At 44.6% G+C, this 25,024-nt stretch overlaps 2 protein-coding genes across 13 annotated transcripts in view; one reads left to right on the top strand and one right to left on the bottom strand.

Annotated features, from left to right (window-relative positions):
- The window catches only part of RARB (retinoic acid receptor beta), a 771,689-nt gene extending 756,351 nt beyond the window's left edge, over positions 1-15,338 (top strand). For 10 of the 11 annotated variants that reach the window (XM_040480046.1, XM_040480044.1, XM_040480043.1 and 7 more), the window contains 3 exons: positions 11,109-11,313; positions 12,144-12,302; positions 13,862-15,338. In XM_040480046.1, the coding sequence (XP_040335980.1) occupies positions 11,109-11,313; positions 12,144-12,302; positions 13,862-14,058 (561 nt within the window). In that variant the 3' untranslated portion in view covers positions 14,059-15,338. The remainder of the gene's footprint in view (positions 1-11,108; positions 11,314-12,143; positions 12,303-13,861) is intronic. The other variant, XR_005792006.1, reaches the window with a different exon arrangement.
- Positions 15,339-15,395: 57 nt separating this feature from the next.
- TOP2B (DNA topoisomerase II beta) overlaps positions 15,396-25,024 on the bottom strand; it is a 64,725-nt gene continuing 55,096 nt past the window's right edge. For both annotated transcript variants that reach the window (XM_040480040.1, XM_040480039.1), the window contains exons 31-36: positions 23,772-23,973; positions 22,772-22,851; positions 21,015-21,125; positions 18,321-18,443; positions 16,753-16,847; positions 15,396-15,883 (exon numbers count right to left, since the gene is read on the bottom strand). In XM_040480040.1, the coding sequence (XP_040335974.1) occupies positions 15,716-15,883; positions 16,753-16,847; positions 18,321-18,443; positions 21,015-21,125; positions 22,772-22,851; positions 23,772-23,973 (779 nt within the window). In that variant the 3' untranslated portion in view covers positions 15,396-15,715. The remainder of the gene's footprint in view (positions 15,884-16,752; positions 16,848-18,320; positions 18,444-21,014; positions 21,126-22,771; positions 22,852-23,771; positions 23,974-25,024) is intronic.

Below are 25,024 nucleotides of genomic sequence, written 5' to 3'. Positions count from 1 at the left end.
CCTTCCATAGGCCTCAGTGTCCCCATCTGTGCAAAGGGAATGGATTCCTGGTGCCTCTCTCCCTCTGCCGTTCTCACACCGTAGCTTCTAGGGCCCTAGAGAGGGTAATGACAACTGTCATACCTTGCCCCTTGTGGGTCTACTGGCTGGATACCTACCCTCTCTCTTCCTGATAGGGGCATCAAGGATGATATGATTCATTCTGGCTGGGTTGGTTTTCTTGGGCAGGGAAGCAGCTCTCATTGGAGGGGACGGGGGTCTGTCCCGCCTGCGGGGGGTAGTATAGGCTGATGGGCCTCTGGAGGAAGTGGGAGGGGAAGCTGGCCTGCGGGGATGCTTCAGAAAATAGAGAAAGTAAAATTAGCTTTCAAAGTGCTTTAAAAGCATAGATTTTTCTTTTTATTACATCTTTCATAGCTTTGGGTATAAACAGTTCTGCAAAGCAAATATAGTTACTCACTGTAATTAAACACACAGTCTTGCTCAGGAGGAGAGAAGACCTCCGTGTGAGGCAGTCGTGCAGGAAGCATGAATGTTTATGTGTCTTTCCACTTACTGGTTGGATCTTAGGAGGAGTGGTAATGGTTACTCGATAAGCTACAAGTTCCAGGGATCCTGAGAGTATGTGTGGTATCTTTTCATCTTATAGCATCAGAGGGTCTGGGACGAACGTAGGGACGTTCAGGAAAAAATGAAACATCAGAGCAGCGTTCACCTGTCACCTACCCACACCCCACAGAGTCTGCAAACCTCAGCTCCTTGGAGCCTCACACACCTCAGTGAGCCTGGCTGGGGATGGCGATTCATCCCATTTTACAGATAAGGAGCTGGAGACTAGGTGAGTCACCAGGGTCAGGTGATTGCTGGAACCACACCCAAGACCCACATCTTTGGACTCCAAAGCCATGAGAGGATTAGAAGCATAGACAGGGAGTGGTGTTAGGCGGGCCCTGGGCAGAGAACCAGCCAGACCACCAGGGAATAGCAGAAGCCACTTGAGCAAATCAGTAACCAGGTTAGTAAGGAGCTATTGGAATAATTAACAACAAAGCCTGGGCTTTCTTATCCTTTCCTCACGAGTGCTTAAAGTGTAGCTCTCAGGAGAATGTCACCTAAGCCTCAGGACACCCCCGCGATATTAGTGGAGACTGGAGTCACCAGCGCATGGGGAGAGGTGCCCCAGAGGCCTCGAGTCGCCGAGGGACCTGTGAGGTGGCATGCAGCAGGTCGGTGTCTGCACCAGGGCATGTGGTGCAATTCTGACTCCCTGCATCACACGGCCACCTAGCAGGGCCCAGAGCCTTCCTGATGCTTGGGCTCTGACTTCAGTTCTTTGCTTGTTTCTCAGTCCTCCTCTTGTCTGGCTGCCAGGTGGTGATGGTTTGTGGTTCCTTCAACTCTAGCCCTTTAGGAAAGAAGGAATGAGAAGGATACTTTGAGATCCTCCAGTGGAGCATTTGTTTCTACAACACCCTATGCCTAATGGTTCACGGTGCTTAGATCCCTCCTTAAAATCCCTATCCAACCTCCCGTGGCCATCTTCCCACATCCCACCTTTATAATGAAAACTAAGCACTCCTCTGGTTTGCCTGTACGTCCAAGAATCGGCCCTTAGCCCCTTGGTGGAAACAGGTAGAACAGGAACCAGTTCCTTTTTTTTTTTTTTTAAGTTTATTTATTTTGAGAGAGAGAGAGAGAGAGCAAGCACGAGCATGAGTGGGGGAGGGGCAGAGAGAGAGAGAGAGAGAGAGAGAGAGAGAGAGAATCCCAAGCAGGCTCCACACTGTCAACAGAGCCTGATGTGGGGCTCAAACCCACGAACTGTGAGATCATGACCTGAGCCGAAATCAAGAGTTGGATGTTCAACCAACTGAGCCACCCAGGCTCCCCCAGGAACTAATTTCGATGACCTTCGTCAAGTTATTTAACCTCTCCCAGCCTCCATTTACCTAGCAGTACAAATCAGTAAGGTGTTAACTAAAATAAAAGTAATTCTTTGCATGGGCTTAAGTACAGACATGAATATAAACGTGGAACATGTAGTAGATCCTCGGTTGGTGGCGTTGAAATCAGGGACAAAGCTGTCATAAGGACATGGGGGCAATTTCAGCCCCTGTGGGCACGAGTCGGGAAACTGTCAACCACTCCTTCCTGGCTCCACAGGCTTGAGGGGGGTTGCGGTTGGCACAGAGCAGCCACAGGAGGAGAAAACTCTACCCGGGGAAGGGGCAGAGACCTCCAGTCATATGAGATGAAGCAGAAGGGGTACTTATTTGGCCCCAGACAAGAGCTCATTTCCAAGAATTTGTAGCAAAGGCAATTAATCACGAGAGCCTGAAAAATGCACAACTTCAAAGAGCATCTTTCGGATGAGAATCTTCTCAACTAGCTGAGCCATTTAGAAGAATCTTCTTATCTAAGCCATTGATGTCTAGAGAGAGTGAGACAGAAAGACCAGGAGGACACACGGACAGAGACAGGCTGAAGCTGTTGTCAGCCCCTAGAAAGGAAAGTCACGGTTGTCCCGACGCTGTCACGGCCACTAGCGCGTCGTGTTGTGTTTGGTCCGAGACGGGCCTCTGTGTCTGAGCGCGGGGCCGCCTGCCGGGGCCGGCGCTGTGCTGGGAAATCACAGGCCGCGCGGGACGTGGTTTGCTTTACAGTCACGAGGTGGGAGCCCCTCAGGAAGGAGGTCCAAGGACAAAGAGTGCCCGAAGCCTGTCCGGCCTGCGCCCCCTGCCACACTGCCCTCTAGAGGGATTTCCTGTCCCAGCGTCTGCCTGCTGGGGGGGACCCTTTGCTGTGGGGACCACAGCCAGGCTTCCCTCAGGGTTGGAGCCCTGCTCTGAGCCTCCTGATTTCCCACAGGGGTCAAGAAGCCGGAAGGTCTCTCCTAAGATGGGCCAAACTTCGGAACCCTTGTGGATAGAAGTTCACCTTCCTTTTCTCGCCCCAGAGTTGTGGCATTCTAAGTTTGTGTTCAGGACAAGAAAGGGAGGCCCCGGAGGAGTCCCCTCGCCTGAGTTCTTGCTCACGTTTTCCTTCTTGCTCACTCTCCTTTATCTTTCCTGTCCTGTTTCTTCTCCTCCTCCCTCTAAACTGCCTCTTCTCTGCAGGTAATTGGGGTCAAGTCTCTGTCAACCTAAAAATCGTAAGAAACAACCTTTGAGGCCATCTGGCCTTCACGTTGCTCGCCCCTGCTCCTCCCGGCTGACCTCCTTCCCTCTCTCCCTTTTACAGATACTCCCTGAGGCCCTGCTGTGTGCCAGGCAGTGTTCTAGGCTCGATGCCACAGCAGTGAACAGGACAGACAAAAATCCCTCCCCTCATGGAGCTGACCTTCTGTTGGGAGTAGACGGACAGTGAATGAATAGGCAGGGTCTTACGGGGCCACAGAGAAAAAGAGGAGCAGGATCGAGGCCAGGAACGTGTCTGCGGTGGACCGGGCTTGATTTCTATGGTGTGGTTAGGGAAGAAGATGACCCTTAACGAAGGGATAGAAAGAGCTGGAACAGTAAAAGACACCAGTCAGAGACACGTGCAAGGGAGGGGTCCTGGGGAGTGTAGTTGAAAGGCCCTGGGGCGGGGAGGCCCTGGCAAGCTGAGGAGCGGTGAGGAGGTGAATGTGCCGGGAGGTGAGCGACAGGGCCGGGCCTGAGAGGGAGCGAGCACAAGATGGCTGGTACATTTTCATCCTCGCTGTTAGGAGTCACCACCAGCTTTGGCTGAGGTGTGCCACCGTCCAGCTCTTGTTTCCACCCTTCACTGGTCTCTTCGTGCAGCGCGAGGGAAGAAGTCACACACACAGTTGTCGGGCACTTCCTGTGTGATGGACCTACCTGGGGGATTTGATGGCGGGGAGGAGAGGCGAGCCCTTGCCCTTCCAGAGTTCGTGGTCTGGCCCTGCCACCCTCCCTGGGGAGCTCCCGCCTTTACTACAGACTCGTCTCCCAGGCGCCAACACGGCCCCACAGCCACCCAGCTCCCCCTTGGCCTGCCCCAGCTGCTGACGGTAGTAGTTACAAGTGTGGGCTCTGAAGCCAGTCTGCCCAGGTTCCGAATCTGGGGCTGCTGCTTATCTGCTGTGTGACCTTGGGAAAACCACTCCCCGTCTCTGAGCCTCGGGCGATAGAATAGAAGCTGCCTTTTAGGGACTGGAGAGAATGAAATAAGGGGCTTGGACAGTGTCTGGAACACCGTAGGCTTCAGTCACCTCACACTGTATTGAGCCTCACTACACCCTCCGGGGGATTTTTGGTCTCATCTCCAGTTTGCAGATGAGGCAGCCATAGCTCAAGTGGAAGCCGGAGGCCCGTAGGGCCCCGGCAGGCGTTCCTTCTCTCTAGATACTGTCCCGCCACTTTCTTCTTGGCCAGCCCCTCCGCTCAGCCGAGATGCCCCCTCCTCAGAAAAGGTTTTCCTGACCAGCCGCCCAGTTCCTACCCGCTCCCCACTGGTCTTAGAGACGTGTTCCGCAGCGTCTTGTACGCCTGCTTGTCGGCTCGGGGAGGGCAGGGACCGAGTTGGGGTTGGTCCCTGGAGCAGGCTTTCAGGCACACTGGAGGCATTCGTTGAGGACTCGGGAATGAACGGGTGTGCAGACGAATTAGAGATCACAGTGGGAATCCCAGAATCCGTGGGTCAGCTCCAGTGTGCGGTCTTCCCCTGACAGTCACGCGGGGCCTTCCTGGCTCCTGCCGCCCACGGCTCTCACCGCCCTGAGGGGACACTCCCACGCCAGCAGTAGGAGCACCTTGCTCTGGTGCTCAAAACACGATCTGTGGCTCCTGGGGTCCTGGGGACCATGTGGCTACACAGCCACGGAGGGCCATTCCCACGTGAATCTGTCCTTCTCCTTCCAGGGGCTCAGTGGAGACAGGACCCAGCCCGAAGAGTGGCAGGCTCTGGCCTCGGAGCCCACAGCCTGGGTTCAGGCTTCAGCACTGCCTCGGGCCACCGGTGCCATCGGGACGAGGCCCCGTGTCTCTCTGACACCCAGCTTTGTCACCCGTGGGTCCAGAGCCCTGGCCCCGACCGTCACCAGAAGTCCCCGTGAGGCAGTCAGCGTGGTGGTTTAGGGGGCCGGCTATGGAGCCAGTCCCCCTGGGTTCAAATCCCAGCTCTGCCCTATAGAAGCTGCGTGAAGTGGGGCGGTCATGTGACCTCTCTAAGCCTCCGTTATCTGCTCGGTGAAAGGGGTAGAATGGCGGCTCCTCCCTCGTAAAGCTGTTCGGATAATTAATTAGGTTAATGCATGTGAAACACTTAGTACCTGGCACACAGTAAGGGCTCCTTTAAATTAGCATCCTTTAAATTAGATGGTAGCGAATTTGTATTGTGAGCTGTTGACACACCAGGACATATGTGTATACACACACACACCCAAGCTCGAGCTGTGCCGCCTGGTTCAGCAGCCACAAGCCACCTGTGGCTGCTGAGTGCCTGAAATGTGGCTGGTCTGAAGAGCTGTCATTACGAAATAGACACTCAATTTCAAGCACTTAGTATTTAAAAATGTAAAGCACCTCCTTAATGATGTTTTATATTGATTACACGTTCATACAAATATTTTGAATATATCCGGCGACACAGAATATTGTATCAAATTTAATCCTTCGTGTCTCTCTTGACGCGTTAACATAACGGCTCCTCGCGTGCTGGTCTCAGAAAGGCAGGCTGGTGTCAGGTCTCGCCGGGGAAAACATTTTGTCCCGATGAGCTCATCATAATAGGTGGTATGTAGTGCCAGGGAAGACGGCCTCACAAAGCTGTGTGTGTGTTACTGTTGTTGTTATTGTCACTACTTCAACATTCCCACAAGCGCTGGAGGAGAGTCAAATCCGATCAGGATCTGCCCACCAGTTGCCAAATACAATTAGTGCACAGACCGAGATGTGTGAGCAATTTGAGCTTTTCTCCTTTGCCTGGAAACTCAGAAGTCGCTGGCTGCCCCCCTCGGGGGGTTACAAGGTGGGAGAGATTCCGAGGAGGGAGTCCACTTTGTTAATAATTGAACAGATATTCATTAGCCACCTGCTCTGTGGACAACACTGCCCTAGATGCTAAAGATACAGCAGGGAGCAGGTCAGATAAAGAGCCAGCCTCCTTCTAGGAGCTCATCTTCTACAGGGCCAGTGGTCAGCAAGCTCAGAGAGTGACGGTGCTGCGGGGAAAAGAAAGCAGGGCGATGGGGCAGACTGGAATACTACCCGGCAAGGAAAAAGAACCGGGGCTTTATGCGCTACGGTGGGGAACGTCAGAGATGCTATGGACTAAGTAAAGGCCAACACAAGAGAGACTATAGTGTAGGATCCCCTTTATGTAAAGTTCAAGAACAGGCAAAAGCGATCTGCGGGAATCGGGGTCCAAATAATGGTTATTTGCGGGAGGGGATTGGATCAGGAGGGGCCAAGGGAGCCTGTAGGAGCTGGAACTCTTTGTGTCTTGATCTGGGTGGGTGCACCCTTAGGGGAAAATACATGCAGCTCTACCTGTGAGCTGTGTGCACACTCAAGGCCAGCACGTTATGCTCATTATCTATGGCTGTACGTCAAGTTGCCACAAAACTTAGCAGCAATAAACAATGAGCGTTGTTATCTCACGGGGTCCCTGTGAGTTAGGAACAGACTCAGCTGGGTGCCTCTGGATCAGGGTCTTTCATAAAGTTGCAGAAGGGCTGCCGGGGCAGTGGGGGGCGGCTCCTCACAGCTACCTGGCAAGATAGTGCTGGTTATTGCCAGGAGAGCTCGGTTCCCTCCCGCATGGACCTTTCCGTGGGGCTGCCATAGTGTCCTCATGACGTGTCCACCAGCTTTCCCCAAAATGAGATTGAAGAGAGCAGTCAGGGAGGAGTCCACGGTGCCTCACCTCCTAGGACTTACTCTCCAGAGTCCTACCCGTTGCTTCTAGTGGATTCTATGTTAGCACCAAGTCACCGGGTCCTGCCCACACTCAAGGGGCAGAGGAATGAAGCTTTACTCCTTAAAAGGAGTAGTAGCACAGAGTTTGTGGGCATATATTAAAACCACTGCACCTGCTATACCCCAGTTTTAAAACGATTTTATATTTCAAATAAAAGGGGTGATATGATAGAAAGTAATAGGTTTTAGGAAGTGTGTTCCCTGTGCATCCTGAGGAGGTGACGTTTGAACTGAGCTCTGAGTAGGGAGAATCATGAAGACCAAGGGAAAGGCATCAAAGGCAGAGGGAACGGCAAACGCATATGCGTTGCTGCGACACTGAGTTGCTAGAGATTCAGAAAGACCAATATGGCCAATATGGCAAGGGGAAAAAGGGGCGGGGGCGGGATAGACAGAGGTCACGGACGCTGCTGCGGGAAGAAGTGTGAACGTCCTGGGTCTAAAACGGCTCAAAGCCATTGGAGGGAGATTAGCAAGGGCCAGGCCCCTCTGGTGAATGTTTTGGACCCTGTGCTGTGGCTGCAGGAATGGGAGTGGAGGCCATCCCCGGAGGAGAGGCGATGGCGGTTTGGATTAGAGCAGTCACAGGGACGAGGGGAGAAGGGTGTCGACTGGTCCCCCCTCTGTCCCTGGGATCCCACGTGCTCAGATCTTGCCACGGCTCCAATCGCTGGCAGTCTGCTCCCCGGGGGCACCCAAAAGGCAGTGGAACGATACTCCGTTGTCCTTGCTGAGGGCAGGAAGGCTGCAGTCTCAGGTTTGGCCCTCAGCAGAGCTCTGTGCTGCCCGACAGGGCTCTCCTTAGGGGAGTCCGCCTCGCCCGGGCTAATTTTACCCACCTCGTGGGACTTGCGTGCTCCTCTTTCAGATGAAATACCCTCATTTCAAACAAAGGGCGTTTTTTAATACCGGTGAAGCACTTGGTAGTTGCCACTGGCATTTGACTTGAACAAAGTGAAAGTCCTTGGTTTGTGCCCAGAGGCGGGCCTGGCCGGAAGCCTGGAGGAAGATGCCCGCTGCCCACTGGGCTCAGCCGGGGCAGGGTGGGCGTGGCATTCCTCCTGATAAAAGAAGACGTTGACCGTTCTCCCGTCTCAGGCCATGTGCCTTCGTCTCCGGACAGCCCGTTGATACTTGCTTCTGGTTTTGAACTTTTCTAGAGAGAGAAAGGCAACAGAACATAAACGCTTCATGAGAATCCAAACACTTTCCAACTCCTGAGAAGGGACCCCCTTCAGAATAGGAGAGTCTGTGCACTGCAGTTTGGATTTGGATTTCCAAGTGAGCTGTTGACAGCTTGCAAACGCCTAAATCTCAGTCTTCTGTTCCTTTGCAGCAAACGCTGGTTTCTTTCATTATTGCAGGGACAGATCTAGAGCATTCACTTCTTGGCAGCGTGCTACGGCTGCAAAGACTTCTTTAGTACCTCCTTGATTCCAAACTGGAAAAGCGCCTGGAGATTTTGAGCCCATACGTACTGAGCCTACTCGACTCTGCCCATCGCACGATACCTCCCTACGCAGGCACATTTCCTCGTGATCCTCCAGGTGGTTGAAGGGAACATGGGCTGGGGGCTAGGAGTCCTGTGGTCTGCCCTGGCACCGTTGCTTGCGTGACCTTGGGCACTGTACTTCCCCCGCCCTGCCCCCCGCCAAAGGCTTTCAGGGGAACTCCGGTGGACAAGTAACTCTCGGTTCCTTTGCTGCTCTGACTCTGGCAATGGCTTCATAGCCCATCAGCTACCAAGATGAAGTGCAACAGGTCAGCCGATCGGGGACCCAGAGGAAATGGCTCAGAGAGGCCCCTGGGCAAATACCTGAGAGGCAGAAACAGCCACCCATCCAGAGAAGAGGAATCTTTGTAATGGTTTAGTGACCACTCACATTCAGATGCTTTCCAGTTCACGGTGCCGCTTGGTCACAGAATAGGAAATTAAGTTTGAGGTTGTGCCCCTCTCGCCTCAAGTTTGTAAAATTTTCCGTTTCCAGACCACAGGCCGTGCGCTCCCGTATACCGGTAGGTCACCATGGATAACTGTTCAGGTTGTACACGGTGCAAAGGCACCCAGCTAAGAAGGCAAATGAGGCTCATATCCAGATTAACGCCAGGCCAGAGGTCATCTCACCTTAGGCGGCTGGAGCGGATAGCGGCCTGCGGAGGAACGAGGCAGCTGTGAAGCAGAGGCTAAGAGCATAGTGGAGTGCTTAAGTGCTGGAGACAGATCGCCTGAAGCGAGTCATGCCATCTTGTAGTTAGGCGACCAAGGACAAGCTGTTTATTCGCATTGGTTTCCCCATCTGTAAAATGGGATAACAATAGTCCTAACTCCTGGGTTGATACAAGAATTAAACAATATGTTAAAAGTTAGCATGGTACCTGGCACGTAGTCGCTGATCAATAAAAACATTAGCTACTATAAGTTGGAGGCCGGAGTGCTAATCATTCACCGTTCTCCTCTCAGGAGATGTCCTGACCAAGAGTCGGACGTTTTTTAATCCACGAGCGTCCCATGCCCTCACTTTACGGGGCGGGACATCCTCATGCTCCTGCCCAAGTCCGAGTCCTGCATGTAAGAGGAGGGCTGGCTCCTGGCCCAGTCTTCTTGGAGGTTGAGGGAACACCAGAGCAAGGACCCAAGAACATGCGACCTTTCCAGTGTGACCGCCCTGCCCCCTGGCTAACTGTGCTCCAGTGGTTATGAGGCCTTTGCGGTCACTTAGCCAGTCAGGATGGTCCTCTGCACAGGAGCTGTCCTTACCCCCCAACCCCCCAGCACTTGCCTTCAAGATAAAAGATTTGACCTAGTTCCTGCTTTAGGAGTCTTGGTGAGAATATGGAGAGTGGGGAGGGCTCTACGTCTGGGACTTCCCTGCCAGCTGGGAGTCCTGTGGCTTCATCCGAGAGCCACCCCCTCTGCATGTGGCCGCATCACACGAAGATGGCAGGGCCTTCTGGTCACATCTGTCCTCTCGGTTGACACTGAAGTTCATGGTGACCACACCCAAAGTGAGGACCAACATCTGGGAAAAAACACTCAGCTCCATCCACCTACTGGGTTCTTCACTCCTGTCCAGGTGGAATAAATTTGTCTCTGTGCTTCGTGAAGCTCTGAGACTTTTTTAGATGAAAAAGTCAAATGTGGAAACCTGGTTGGCAGAAAGCTCCCTCACAGTTGTTGGTGCAGAAATATGCTTCTGGGAGGCTGAGTGTTCCAGAATGCATGGAGCATCTTGCCCACAGTGAGGACTGACAGGGCAGCAGGAACACCAGAAAGGTGTTTTGGAGTTCACCATGCTGAGCGAGGCCTGAAGGCCCCGAGCCCGGAGCAGGCAACTTCCCAGTAGCAGGTCTGCTGGGGTGGCGGCAGAGTTTTCTATCAAGGCCATGCGAGGTGGCATTGCGAGACTGTGGCATCGTGACCAAGGTTGCTTACCTAGGATCCCAGCCATATTTCTGAGCTTAGTTGAAATGTTGCCTCTTCTGGGTGTGTGTGCCCTGGACTCGCTCCCACCGGTGTCAGAGGACGTCCGAACGCCCAACTGCCTTCCCGGTTCCACCCCTGCTCGTACTCTCCTTGTCTGTGGAGCTGCGTGACCAGAGGCATCACGGAAGAGGGGGCCCCACCTGGGTTTGAATCCAGTGCAGCCACATGTTAATTGTGTGACACTGGCCATACGGCTTCACCTTTCTGAGCTTTAGCCCCTTATCTGTAAAATAGGAATAATACTCTAGGGCGTTGTTTGAAAGATTGAACGTAGGGCATGAGAACATTTGACATGTACTAGGCATTTAATGGTACATATTGCCTTTTTTTTTTTTTTTTTTTGTAGACTGTAAGCTCTTTAAAAAAAATCTTGTTCTTCTTATCCCCAGCACCTGGCACAGTGCCTGGGACATAAGTAGGTACTCAGTAAATGTTTATTCAAGTCAAATGAATTACTTTTAGCACAAGTGGTTCTCAAAATTTCTTTTGTCCTTTTATTGTTCCCTAAATAACGTTAACCGATGTTTTGACTTCTGTTCTTTTAATGAAAGAGCTGCAGAAGACATCACACATCCCAAAGCGGGACCGTGTGCGTGTGATGCAAGAGGTCTTTGGAAATCTACGTGCCTAGATCTGGTTGATGCTGTAAGAACAAGCTGGCTTTGATGACCCATCAAATATGCTTTTTTTTTTTTCCCTTCCAGATTCTTAGAATTTGCACCAGGTATACCCCAGAACAAGACACCATGACTTTTTCAGATGGCCTTACCCTAAATCGAACTCAGATGCACAATGCTGGATTTGGTCCTCTGACTGACCTTGTGTTCACCTTTGCCAACCAGCTCCTGCCTTTGGAAATGGATGACACAGAAACAGGCCTTCTTAGTGCCATCTGCTTAATCTGTGGAGGTACCAACTACCTAGAAAACCCTCATGAGATTCCATGAAGAACAACTTGCACTTGTCATTTATGGGAAATTCCCATCTCCATTCCAGAGTTATTTTGCATGGGAAAAGACACGTGAATAAATAGCCAGGCATGCATGCTTGGGGTCCGTTGCATTTTTCCATATGGTTATAAATTAAATAAAGGTACTTGGGATCCTGTTGCTCTGAAATACCACAGTGCTATTTCTCCACTTGCCACAGGTATTATTTCAAAGGTAGGATCAGACTGTTGTAAAATAAATTGCCCAGGGACATTTTAATGATAATGCTAGGGACTTGATTGTGCTGTTTGCTACTTTAGTGGCTGGGACTACAATTCATTGGTTCGTCTCCCCCAACCCACCCCCACCCCAACGCCCAAACCTTGAAGGACCAGGATAAAATATGGCTTTCTGCTCTGTACTGACCCCTACTGGCTCACAGGAGGTTGAATCATAAGTGGTTAAAAAGTAATGGCTTTGATTACGGGGCCTGTTTACCTTGGTGTTAGAACCATCCTGCTCAAGGCTTGTTTGAATTCAGTTCAGTAGTGACACCTCCTGGTCACAAGGAGTAATTCTCTTCCTGGAACAAAAGCAACCAGGCATCAGAATGTGCTTTTGACCAGCAAGAGGGACATGTTCAAGTATCACTGCCTAAAGCAGTTCCCTGTATCTTCAAAGTTGTGTATGTGATGGAATCATCACATTAATAAAATGATAATGTGCTGGGAGGAACAAGGATGCACACTCAACTGGCAGGTGCGTGACTCTTGCTGCCCTAATTGTTTATCCTTTCTTCCTGCTGTCTAGACCGCCAGGACCTTGAGGAACCAACAAAAGTAGATAAGCTACAAGAACCACTGCTGGAAGCACTAAAAATTTATATCCGAAAGAGACGACCCAGCAAGCCTCACATGTTTCCAAAGATCTTAATGAAAATCACAGATCTCCGCAGCATCAGTGCGAAAGGTAGGTCTGGAAGTCTATGTTGTATTCACCAAGTGGTCCTGACTTGTTTTTAAACTGATGTTTTCATTCAGGATGTTTGATAATAGCTGTCTTTTTGTTGTTGTTGTTCCGGAATTCATTTCTCACGGAAATCAGAAGGAATATAGTATTCACCCTTTAAAAAAAAAAACAAACAAACAAACACCTTAAATCTTACCCTGCTCAATGATCTTAATAGATTGAGTTTATAATTAAGATTACTAAGTAAATAGAAAAACTGTTTTCAGGAGAATGTACTCTATGACAGCCTTTTTCATCTCATGCCTTGGCACACATGCTCTGGTTGCTATAAACTTGACTCCAGTTTTTCCTGACCATCCAAACCTGGGGAAAACGAATAGTACTTAGGGCAGTTGTTACTGGGTGAAGTCTCTCTCTCCATTGGTGTTGCTGTTGCTATCTCGCGTGTAGGCAGATTTACCTCTGCACACTTCTCAGCAAAGGAACTCTTGCTCTCCTGAGAGGTATAAATATTCTTGGCCTAGTGATTTTCAGTTTGTGTGGCAACGCGAGCAATTACAGAAGTGCCTAGAGCTATATCACAGTTGAGTGTTAGCGTCCAGCTTTGCTGTGTGGAGAGAAAACTCAGCAGCTATCCCTGGTACCCAGCCTGCTGCGGTCCTTCTCCTTCCCCATTAGCGTGCTCTGCCCCTGAAGGCCTGGCCGAGCCAAGGAACCAACTCTGCATTTCACAAAGTGCTTAAAAAACACGGTGAATTTGTTGGACGAGGAGTCTCGATTCTTGAGCTACTTCGAAGAGGTTTCCTCGATGAGCCGTTCCTGAGTTCATCCTTAGCATGGGGTTCAGAGTCTCTGCAAACAGCAGATACCAGTGCTTGGCCATTAGAATTACGAGGTCTTTGATTTTAAACACAGTGAGGCTGTTTAACTTAATACTGTCATTGTCTAGATCTAGCTAGGCCGGTGCTAATAGAATTTACTGTGATTATGGACATACTCTCTAATCTGCCTTGTCCAATACAAGGAGCCACTAGCTACACGTGGCTCTCGAGCACTAAAAAAGTGTCTAATTCAATCGAGGCACTGTTTGTCCTGATTGTAATGTAGCAAATTTAAATCGTCGCACGTGGCTAGTGCCTGTTGCCCTGGACAGGGCAGTGCTGCGTCCAAGTTGACCAGCCGCCCATTTGTTAGTTGTTACCTGTCGCTTCCTTCTTTTGCGGGTAACTGGTATCCTTGAAAACTGTCTTGTTGGAAGACACGCTCTTTCTGGTCTTTTATCAAGAACGTCTCTTTGTAAATTAAGTGAATATATGTTGACACTTTCCTACAACTGACTCGGGCATGGGAGCAGCACATTTAAGGAAGTCACCGCGTCTGTGCTGCTTTTCTATAGATGGAGTAGAAATATTTAAATGTCGTAAAATTAGGGTAGCCTCTGGAAGGCACTGGCAGCACGGTTTTCACCAAAACCCTCGTTCAAGTCAGTGAAGGTGGAGCCTTAGTTCTTCAGCTTGACTCCTTATCTCTACCAGATTTCTATTATTTCTCTTTAAAAGGTGCAGAACGTGTAATTACCTTGAAAATGGAAATTCCTGGATCAATGCCACCTCTCATTCAGGAAATGCTGGAGAATTCTGAAGGACATGAACCCTTGACCCCCAGTTCGAGCGGGAACCCAGCGGAGCACAGTCCCAGCATCTCACCCAGCTCGGTGGAAAACAGCGGGGTCAGTCAGTCACCACTGGTGCAATAAGACACTTTCCAGCCACTTCAAACATTCCCCAGTACCTTCAGTTCCAGGATTTAAACCGCAAGAAAGAAACATTTTTACTGCTGCTTAGTTTTCGGACTGAAAATATATTAAAACTCAAGAAGGACCAAGAAGTTTTCATATGTATCAATATTTACTCCTCACTGTCTAACTTACCTAGAAATACAAACTTTTTAAATTCTAAAACTCAGCCATTTCGTGCAACCAGAAACTAGTTAAAAGCTTCTATTTTCCTCTTTGAACACTCAAGATTGCATGGCAAAGACCCAGTCGAAATGATTTGCCCCGGTTAAGTTTCTGAAGACTTTGTACATACAGAAGTATGGCTCTGTTCTTTCTATACTGTATGTTTGGTGCTTTCCTTTTGCCTTGCATACTCAACCAAGACACCGAGGTTGCGGAACAGACTACTGCACGCGTCCAGCTGAGAGAGGCTCAAAAAAATAACTTGCTTTCACAGAGTAATCAGGACACCAAGGTAAGGAAAGGGGACTGTTGTACAGTATGACAAAGCTAGAGAGAAGTCTAATTTAGTTAGTACAGAAGCTTGTCCTTGCTCTTTCTGACGCTCTCAAACTGCGTCTTCTATTTCATGTTGCCCAGTAAAAAAGATACAAATTCACTGCACTAGCAGAAGAGAATTCTGTATCGGTGTAACTGCCAGTTCAGTTAATCAGATGTCATTTGTTCAACTGTTAATGTCACTGTAAGAGTGGTTTCTCTTAATGACATAACTACACTTTTTTTTAAAGATCCATTTTTACAGTAATGGTAGCCTCCAAGGCAGAAACGCTTTTCAGTGTTAATAAGTTTTTGTTTACCTGTTCACAAGCCATTAGGGAAATTTCATGGGATAATTACAGACTGGTCTACCACCTACACCGTGTAACTCCAGTGTCCTTCCTCATTCATGCCTGGTATTGAGGGTTTTTTTTTTTTCCCTAGCCTCCTTGATGCCCAGGGGCTAGTATGAACCCCTAAAGGCATGGACAGAGAATCTGCATCCTTTGACCTTGTTCAATCACTATGAAGCAGAGTGAAAGCTGTGGTAGAGTGGTTTAACAGCTACAAGTGTCAGTTTCTTAGTTCTCATTTAAGCACTAGTGGATTTTTTTTTTTTTTGATATATTAGCAAGTCTGTGATGTACTTTCACTGGCTCTGTTTGTACATTGAGATTGTTTAACAATGCTTTCTATGTTCATATACTGTTTACCTTTTTCCATGGAGTCTCCTGGCAAAGAATAAAATATATTTATTTTAAGAGTGTATGGGAGCTTTTACTACACTTCCATCTTTAGTAAAGACACAGAGTACACAGTTCCATTTTTAATGTTTAAATTTCATTTCAAAAAGCAGGTCTGTAGTCTGCAACCATGACAATTAAAATCTGTGCTAATGCACGGCAGTCTATAACAATTCTACAAGCCAATCAGACAGTACATGACATTTCAATGAGTAAAAAAGAGCATAAAACCGTATGTGTAAGAACAAAATGTTAAAAGGCCTACCACAATAATAAAAAACCATCAATTACATCATCACATTAAAATAAGCCAGATGTACAAAAGTCTGAGACAGAAAAGACAAAAGGACAACACAATTTATCTGTTGAAAAAGGTTTCTGTGCTCTTTGGGCACTTAATTAAACATTGCAAAATCAACATCTTCTTCATCATCGGACTCTGCAAAATATTTTACTTCTTTCCTAGCCCGACCGCTCCGTGGCAGAGAAGGTGCTTCAGAAGTGAAATCTGATGGGAAGATGTCCACATCTGAATCCTGATCAAAAGAGGTTTTCTTCATTTTCTAGACATGGTTTAAAGAAAAAAGGAAAAGACTAATGTTAAAAATAATTATTCCTTACACTTCACTTACATTCGAGAAATAATACAAATAACAAGGCTTCTAAAATCATAATTGTCATGCTAACTTAAGTTACCTTTATAAAAATGATGAAGTATAATAATCTGCCACCGTGGTGATATTTTTTTCTGAATTTCTCTATTACCAAGCAACTATGCACAGTACCCAGATTAGTACAAATTATTTACTTGTAAGTACCTCTCAATTCATGAAAGGAAAACAAAACTTATGCACAGTATTTATTATAAAAATGCAGCGAGGAGTCACCAAGATGGACCAGACACATGGAAGACTGGATGGAAAAGGCCAAGGTGGAGAATGGCGTGAAGCTAAAGTCATGTTTGTATTTTTACATTTTAATAGGGAGAGAAGAAAAAGGACACTGGATGTTTTTCTTTTACCTATAAAAAAGATTGTGTGCTCCTGGAGAAAGGTCAGACTGTGAAAATTAGCCTCAAATGAATTCAAGTTAAAAGAAAAAAATCAGAGCCTGGGCAAATAAATCCAAGCTAAAAAGAAACAGCCTTTATTTGGTCTGAAAAGTATTTCAGACACATAGCCAATAACTTCAATCGTTCATTGGATGGGATAGAATACTCTTAATTAAGTAGGCTCATTTATGCCAGACTTTTTCCCAAGAAATAGTCCTGATTGTATGCATCTTATACTTGGATAATTCTTTTAACTATACATAAGTGCCGTATGCGTAAGAGAGGCTAGGTTTAAAGTGTTAGAAGACCTTATAGTAATAAGCCAACTAAGCCAGTTATAGATCATCGTAAAACAATGCATAAAAAGATGTTCCTGATTACCTTGCTTGGTGTTTTGGATGTTTTCCTGCCAGGGTTATAATCACCTTCATTTTCAGAGCCAGATGCTTTCCTTTTCTTTGCTCCTCGGCCTTTACCTTAAAATGATACAAAGGGGTTTTTTCCTCCCAAGGTTAAAGTACAGTATAAAAAGAGAAATGTCACAACGTTACAGTTCACTTCTTTGGCATGCCCCAATCAGTACTGCAATCCTGGTCTCTAAATATAAATGATGTAGAAACTATTTGGTGGCATCATTTCAGTTTGGGGATTGATGGGACGAAAGAGTATTTCACAAATACATTTAAAACTAGTTGGAAGGTCCTGGTGACAAATTTTAATGACCAAACTCCTGATACACAAGAGAAAACATTTACATTTTGAACATGTGGTCTTTGTGCCTAAAAAGAAAATGTCTTGTTGCTTTTTAACTTGTATGTGATGAAAACAAGTTTTAGTTTCTAATTTGTCATAGACTAGTACCTTTAAAAATACAATATGAATTACTAGAAAATACATATTTTCTTATTAGCACAAATTATGTTTAAATGTGTAGTCCAGATTTTACTTATGCACTAGTAACAACCAACTGCAGATCCCATTTTAGGTAGCACAGTCTTAGAATAAACCCCGAGTATTAATCATAATCTGTCAAATCCATGTTCCTTCTCAGACTTAAAAGCACCACATGCAGCTATTTTTTTTTCTACCTAACTAACCTCTTATTCTCACTGGAGGAGAAAGGGGGGAAAAGTAATATGCAAATGGTGACAAAATATTCTACATCCTACAATGATGCCAGTGAAAGAGAAAATGGACCTAAACTGCCATTCTCAATCTTAAAATTCTTTAAGAGCTATGACGAACCAGATTGTACTAGGATGGAGAGCCTAAACAATCTGGGGATGTCCTATTTTATCAAGTGAATCAATGAAACGGCACTTCTGAATCTTTAACAGTTTCAAGCCAGGCATAACAGAAGTACTGACCTCCTCAATCACTGTTTCTTTTTTGCCCCTATTCTCCCTTGTTTCCATGTAGCTATCTCCTTATCCCAATCACCACTAAATACACTGATGGTAAATCTGTCAGTTGGGAGAAAAGGCTGAGCGGCTACCCTCAGAAAAAAACTATCTTACACATATTTTTTAAAAAGCACCTTTGAGGACTTTTCTAGATTCTGGAAGGAAATGAGGGTTCCAGGATGAAGAACTGGTTCCTAGATGAGCAAACAACAGCTCCAGTGTACAAGTCCCAGCTCCTGGGAACGGTCACTCTCCACTTGGCAAGGATCCCTCATCTGCCTTCTCAATAACTACTCCCAGTGAGTCTGTGCAGGGGGTCTCTGAACCATTCTTAGGTATGTAAGTTGTTTACTTAACTTCCGAGTCGTAATTCCTTGATTCCTAAAACAAAGCACTAGACTTCCTCTGGACTCTAATTCAGCACTAATTCTTAAACATATTCCTTGTTGAGGAGTAAAGCAATTTCAAACAAAACAGTACAGTCTTTCTAAATGCAATGAGAAGAGACGAAATGACATCCATTAGAGGGTTAAACATAATCCTCACCTTTTGGGGGTGTACTCTTCTTTGGAATGCCGAATTCTGAATCTGAGTCAGAGTTTATAGTCTCTACTTTCTTCTGTTTAGGGGTTCTCTTGGGCTTAGCAGTTGTATCTGAAGATGGTTTTCCTATTAAGCAAATTTCCATTTCATAAATCAATGTAATACACTTACCAGCAAACCATGCTCAAGCGAATCCTGTAACAATGGAATTTCTTACTGCTGATAGGAAATTGAGTAGCCTTACATAACAAAATGGTTTCTCTTCCCTTGGTGCCAGTATAAAGCCAAACAATTTCTCACAGATGACACCATGCTTTTTATTTAATTATGAACAATATGCCTTTTGCTATTTCGTGGGAGATTATTTTAAACAAAGGCCATTAATGTGAATTAAGCAGGAACTTTTAAAAAGCAGTAGTAAAAATATAGTCATGATAGAAAAGTAACATATTTGACATTAATTACAACTCAAGTATAACCACATGTTACGTTCTAACTTCTAAAATGTTTTAGAGGAAGGAAAAAACATTTTTACAGGACCCCCAAATACCATGAATAGAAGCTGATTCACTTCAATTCAAAGTTGAAAAGTTGAAATCCAAACATGGCACTTTTATGTAGAAAGAAATGTGAAAATTCCAGGTAAGACAATAGGCCCAAAAGCCTTTGTTTTATGAATTTTGCTTTTAAAATAGAATGTTTTTCTGCTTCATTTACATTCTATGTGAAAACTGATAAATCAGACTTCACTTGTGTGATTAGTAAAAATTAAAAAACAAAAACCAGAACAGGCTAATTACATGGAAAATGTATTCCTGGGCCCAATCTGAGATGCTAGGGTAAAGGCCCCTCGTTAGGATGCCAAGAGAGTCCACACTCATGACCGTGGCAACCACAGGTTTTGTGGCTTTTCCCTGAATCCTTATGACTAAGCCCACCACAAGAGCCATGTGGCAGGCAGCTCCTAGCACCAGTATAGGCTTGACACAGCAGTGTGTTCTAGGAACCAGCTTTCTCCTTCGTTAGAGTTTCCAGGCTTGAGTGTGAGGTGGCAGTTAAAGTTCCACCAAGCAAATGTAAGTCGATACCGGAGTACCATGAGCTGCTTCTGCTGTCAACGACTGGAGTTACAGAGGTTAACTCGTATAATAATACATATAATTTGGAGCTAACAGAGATAATCTCACAGAGGATGGAGGAGGGGATGCATCCTCTCCTTGAAATGGGATTTTGTGGGAACTGTATCTTTGGAAGGCGGCTAGAGGAAGACTGAGGGCTTCAACTGTTTCACGCAAGCATCACCCATTCAACTGACACAGGCTAGTTCAACTGGTGAAGCAACCAGACGGGACAGGGGTTGTGGTATGCTAGCCTGTTAGTTAACACTCAACACTAACTCATTAGCTTAAATAGGAGTGAACAGCTCGATGAAGGAAACAGGTCGATACGTTCCAAGAAGTGACAGGGCTCCCAAGTTCTTGGGGTGGTTATAAAGTGCTCACGTGAAGACAATTTTAAAAAAGATGCAGAAAGAAAAACTATAGGGCCTGTCTCAGTTTGAACTCCCCAGAAGCAGACCCCACCTGGCCCCAAAACAAAGACTCCAGCACAAGTACTTATTTGGGAGGTGAAAAAAAACGGAGAACAGAACTGAGGCAGCGAAGCGACAGCAGCCAGTAATGGGTACGGTACCAAGCCTGTCATCACCCTGAGGGCTCACCACGAGCAATCTCTGAGCCATGGGAAGTCACACATCTCAGAGCCGGCTAACCAGAGAGGCAAGAGCACTAACGTATTTGCAAACCAGCTCTCTTCAATTACTGACAAAGAGCAGCTGGAGTGGGGAAATACTAATATTCCAACATAGTAACAAATCCTGAGGCAAAGAAATACAGGCACTGGCTGATGTGTACGGAAGAGGTGTGGGTGAAGGGATGCAGACAGGGCACCTGGTGTGTTGGCCAGAGAAGCTGCGGCAGTCAACCAACTTCTTACCGTGGTGCTAGTGCACTCAAAATAAGTAGGGACTTCTGTTGTTGTTCCCCTTCATCTAATATGTGCGTGTCTACAATGGAATCTGTGAATCTGTTTTACATTTTTGAGGTACTGAAAAGATGGTCCATACTGTATGTTTATTTACTTGCTGTGTAAGGAGCACTTATCTTTTAAACACAAAGCACTAATACTGGCCTTCAAAAACACCAAGAGTATGTCCCTTGGGACTAATAACAGATTCCTATGTCAAATCAACTTAGATTTATGGAGAATCTAAGGCTATGGAAAAGAAAGAAGCTACATGACTCAGACAGAAAAAAAGAAGACCCCAGCAGAACCGAGCCATCATTCCAAATGGGGTGTGAAGACATGACCTACCTAGATAACACAATCAGGCTACTAGCCAGACAAAATTTTCATCTATTTTACAAGCTAACACCTATAGGAGAGCTTACCTAAAAAGCTATCTTTAGATATCAATACACAGGATTATTTTATAATTACAATAGTTTTACAATAAGGTCTTACATTTTAATTATTACTTCATACGGTTAGAAAACAAGAGGAATTCTCTTTATACACATTTATACTATTTTCTACTGAAATCCACATGCAAATAGTTTCAAATTATATTAAATTTCCTTTAATATCAACTACATATAGTCTGTAAGATGCTTAACAACATCAAATCTAAGTACATACCCTTTTTAGCAGCTACTGTTTTACTTGGAACTTTATCTGTTTGTTTCAGACCAAACGATGGTGAAAAAACAGAGGCAGAATCTTCTTCATTACTGTCAAATTTAGCTGAATCTAAAAATTATAAAGCTTTCTTTCAGTAAAGAGACTATAAGGACCACTTAACAGTTAAACTTTGATTCTTTTTACTGATGACTTCTCTTTAGCTAATTGATCTTATAAATTTCTATTTTGTGATCATATAATCCATAACATACAAACAGCTGAAAACAAAAAATATAACAATGTTATATTTCAAAAATGTTAACTCTGTTGTAAAACAATATAGAAATGTATAGAGTAATAAAATTCTTAATAGTCCCAAACGCTAATCATTTAAAACATAACTGATCAGCTCAAAAATACTGATTTATTTTAAACTGCAAGATCTCACTGTGATTATTTTACTATCTACACATCTAATGCTGTTAACCATTTCAGGAATATCAGTAATAATGTTCAATCTAAGAAAGTGGTAACTTCATCTTTTAAAAACCAATTTTAAGTCACTGAAGATCAATTTAAAAGGCAGTAGGCATGCTCTGGTTTCTCTTCAGATCACATAAATCTTTCGCCTTTTAAAAGGCAGTAGGCTTCAGTTTACTCTTATACTCCATTTTGATTCAACAATTCTGCTCTCCATCCCTCCCTCCTTCCCTTTGTCAAACCAAAACAGGGATTCGATATGTCTACTTAGATGTGGCAGTTTTACATAACAGTTTTGACATGCTCTCAAATATCCATATCTATCTATACACTTAGAACATGTATCAGATCTATGTCTGTCTGCCTGTATGTGTGTGTGTTTTAAAAAATTTTTTTTTCAACATTTATTTATTTTTTTTGGGACAGAGAGAGACAGAGCATGAACGGGGGAGGGGCAGAGAGAGAGGGAGACACAGAATCGGAAACAGGCTCCAGGCTCTGCGCCATCAGCCCAGAGCCTGACGCGGGGCTCGAACTCCTGGACCGCGAGATCGTGACCTGGCTGAAGTCGGACACTTAACCGACTGCGCCACCCAGGCGCCCCATGTGTGTGTTTTAAAAATGCAAGACAGTTAAGTGTAACTAGATTGTTTTGACCTTAAAAATTCCCCACATAAAAATATAGGAAATAGGGGCGCCTGGGTGGCTCAGTCAGTTGAGTGTCTGACTTCAGCTCAGGTCATGATCCTGCAGTTTGTGAGTTTGAGCCCCGTGTCAGGCTCTGTGCTGACAGCTCAAAGCCTGGAGCCTGCTTCACATTCTGTGTCTCCCTCTCTCTCTTTGCCCCTCCCCAACTCACACTCTCTCTCTCTCTCTCTCAAAAATAAACATTAAAAAAAAATTGTTTTAATAGGAAATAATATACACCCTGATTAAATTTGCTTCTTTCAGCTACTACAGTTTAGTACAAATCCAAATATCAGTCCCCTTGTAGCTTAAAACAAAAAACTGTCACATATACATATTGCCATGAAAATCAAATTTCATCTTCCAAGATTTCTTTATCTTTTTCTCCCATTAGAACACTACACGCACATCTATACACACATCTATCAACCTAACGAGTTCCATAATGCCTATTTTGACCAATTAGTTGGTACTCATCTTAGAAAAAGTAAATAAACCTTATTACATTGAGGGAAATGTAAAAAGAAGGTAAGTTTTCCGCTCATAAAAAAAATCCATAGCAATAATACAGTAAGTAAGTAATCAATGAAAAGATTAAAGGAGCATACCATCTTCTGACTTCTGAGAGTATGAAGGAAATGAGAAGAGATTCCCAAAATCTTGACCTTTTTTGTCATGTGAAGATTTTCTATTAGAAAGAAAAATTAATCACAATTTAAATATAGTTTCAACCTTGGTAAATTATATAATGTGCTGCAGGATTATAATTACAGTTTTCTCATTGGTTTCTCTTTGTCAAAGACAGGGGAACCAAACTTTTTTTTTCTGTCTCACATGCACAGGTGTGCATAGAAATACATTCAGAGACACCAGAAAAACCAATGATTTAACATAAAAGAATGGAAACTGAGCAAAGGTTAAAGTTATCCAAATTATCACTACATTAAATTTTATGATTAACAGAACTGTTCCAGAATTCAACATCAGTAAATTATGGCCAGAAACCTAAGGAGAAAGTCAGAATCTCTGTCAGAGTCCTCAATAATCCTATTTTTAACCCTAGACTGCCTATGATAAAACACTTCCTTTAAAAATCTAAAACAGCTTACAAACTTCACATCTTACACATTAAGGTTCAATACTCTCCAGAGGCAAAAAAAAAAAATCAAAGCCAAAGCTAGGGAAGAAAATTAAATCCTCCCAGTTCTAAAGAATTAGTAACTTCTCTGAACCATGTTGTCAATGTCCCATAGGCCTGCAGCCTATTTTTCTAAAGTTTTACTGGAACACGGCTACACTTAGTCATTTACATACTGTTTATGGCTGCTTTCTTGCAACTGAGTAGTTGCAAAAGAGACCATATGGCTTGCAAAGCCTAAAATATTTGCTATAGAGCCCTTTATCGGGGGGGGGGGGGCCGCCAAACCATGCTCTAAACTATAGACAACAGTTCTGTAAACAGCTGCAACATTACCCAGATTTTTTCCTTTGTGAGGAGGACCTTACCTCGAATGATAATAAATTCTTAGACACAGTTTACTAGGAGATCTTTGATAGATGCCTAAATAATGAATTGTACCATATAACGAATAGTACTTTATTACTTACTCTGGAGTAGCTTTTGATTTGCCAGGTGAAAATGTATATTCATCTTTATCTAGGCCATCTGAAGGAACAAATTCATCTTCCCCATCATTTGTTATGGGAGATGCTTTCACTTTCAATTCCTCTAAATCATTATTGTCCTCATCATCATCAGCATCATCATCCTCCTCTTCTGAGAAGTCAAACGTGTACTTAGGCCTTTCAGCTAAGAGGAGAAAAAAAAACAGGAATGTTAAATCCAGCTTTATCTACATGAAATATTACAAATAATGCATTTGAAGATATTCCAGCTATCTCTAAAAAGAACAAAAGGGGGGAAAAAAGACAAGCATTCACAGCAAAAACCAACAGCTTTGGCCTCAGTTATTTTGATAGCGTCAACGGTTAATCTTGTACTTCCCAGGAGGCTAATGCTGCATATGGTACAGGGGAGCACAAACTGATTAATAAGATTGTTAGGGTGCAGTTTGTCATACTTAAATATTACTCAAAAATAGGAATATAAGCCATTGTAAAAGGGACTACTAAGATTTCCCATTTCTGCAATTACAAAAGACAAATTTTACTCGTCTTAGTGCCGAACGTTCTCTCAACCTCTTACATAAAAATTTCTATCTTCTATTCACAATAGTTTTACTACAAAATAACAGACCATAATTCTTCAGATGAATGAGAAATACAGAGATAATACCTCAACATATTACTAAACAATAATAAAAAAAAGCATAAAAAGGTAACAAGTATGGGGAAAGGCACATTGGTATAATTCAAGTCTTATAACTTCTAGCATTATACTATGGAATAAAATTTTTAAATAATTTGGATGCTGTGTCATTTTATACTTCATTTTAGGTGTACGAAAAAGACTAAATACAATTTTGAAGTATCTAATTTAATAGATTAATTTTCACATAAGTTAAGTTACTCTATTAAAAATTCACCTACATTGTACTACCTGTGTACATTAGGAAAAGAAATTCAATCACTGGCGATTAGAGCACCAAAGAATTTAAGGTCTGACATATATTTTAAAAAGTATCTCGCAGAAATAAAACAACCATAATAAGGTATCACTCATTTTAACTAAATTAGGACTTAATAAAATTTGAGAAGAATCTTTACAATAGGACACTCAAGTTTTAAATATTTGAAGACTTCAAATTAATGAATATTCGGAAAGGATAAAATTGCATGCTTAACAGCCATACAAAATAACAAGATGATATCTTCATCCTAACTCTAGCACTGCAATTATA

The sequence above is a fragment of the Herpailurus yagouaroundi genome, unplaced genomic scaffold (genome assembly GCF_014898765.1).
Source record: "Herpailurus yagouaroundi ecotype Mexico unplaced genomic scaffold, PumYag 159, whole genome shotgun sequence".
Classification (NCBI taxonomy): domain Eukaryota; kingdom Metazoa; phylum Chordata; class Mammalia; order Carnivora; family Felidae; genus Herpailurus; species Herpailurus yagouaroundi.
This window is presented reverse-complemented; position numbering and strand designations above follow the sequence as displayed.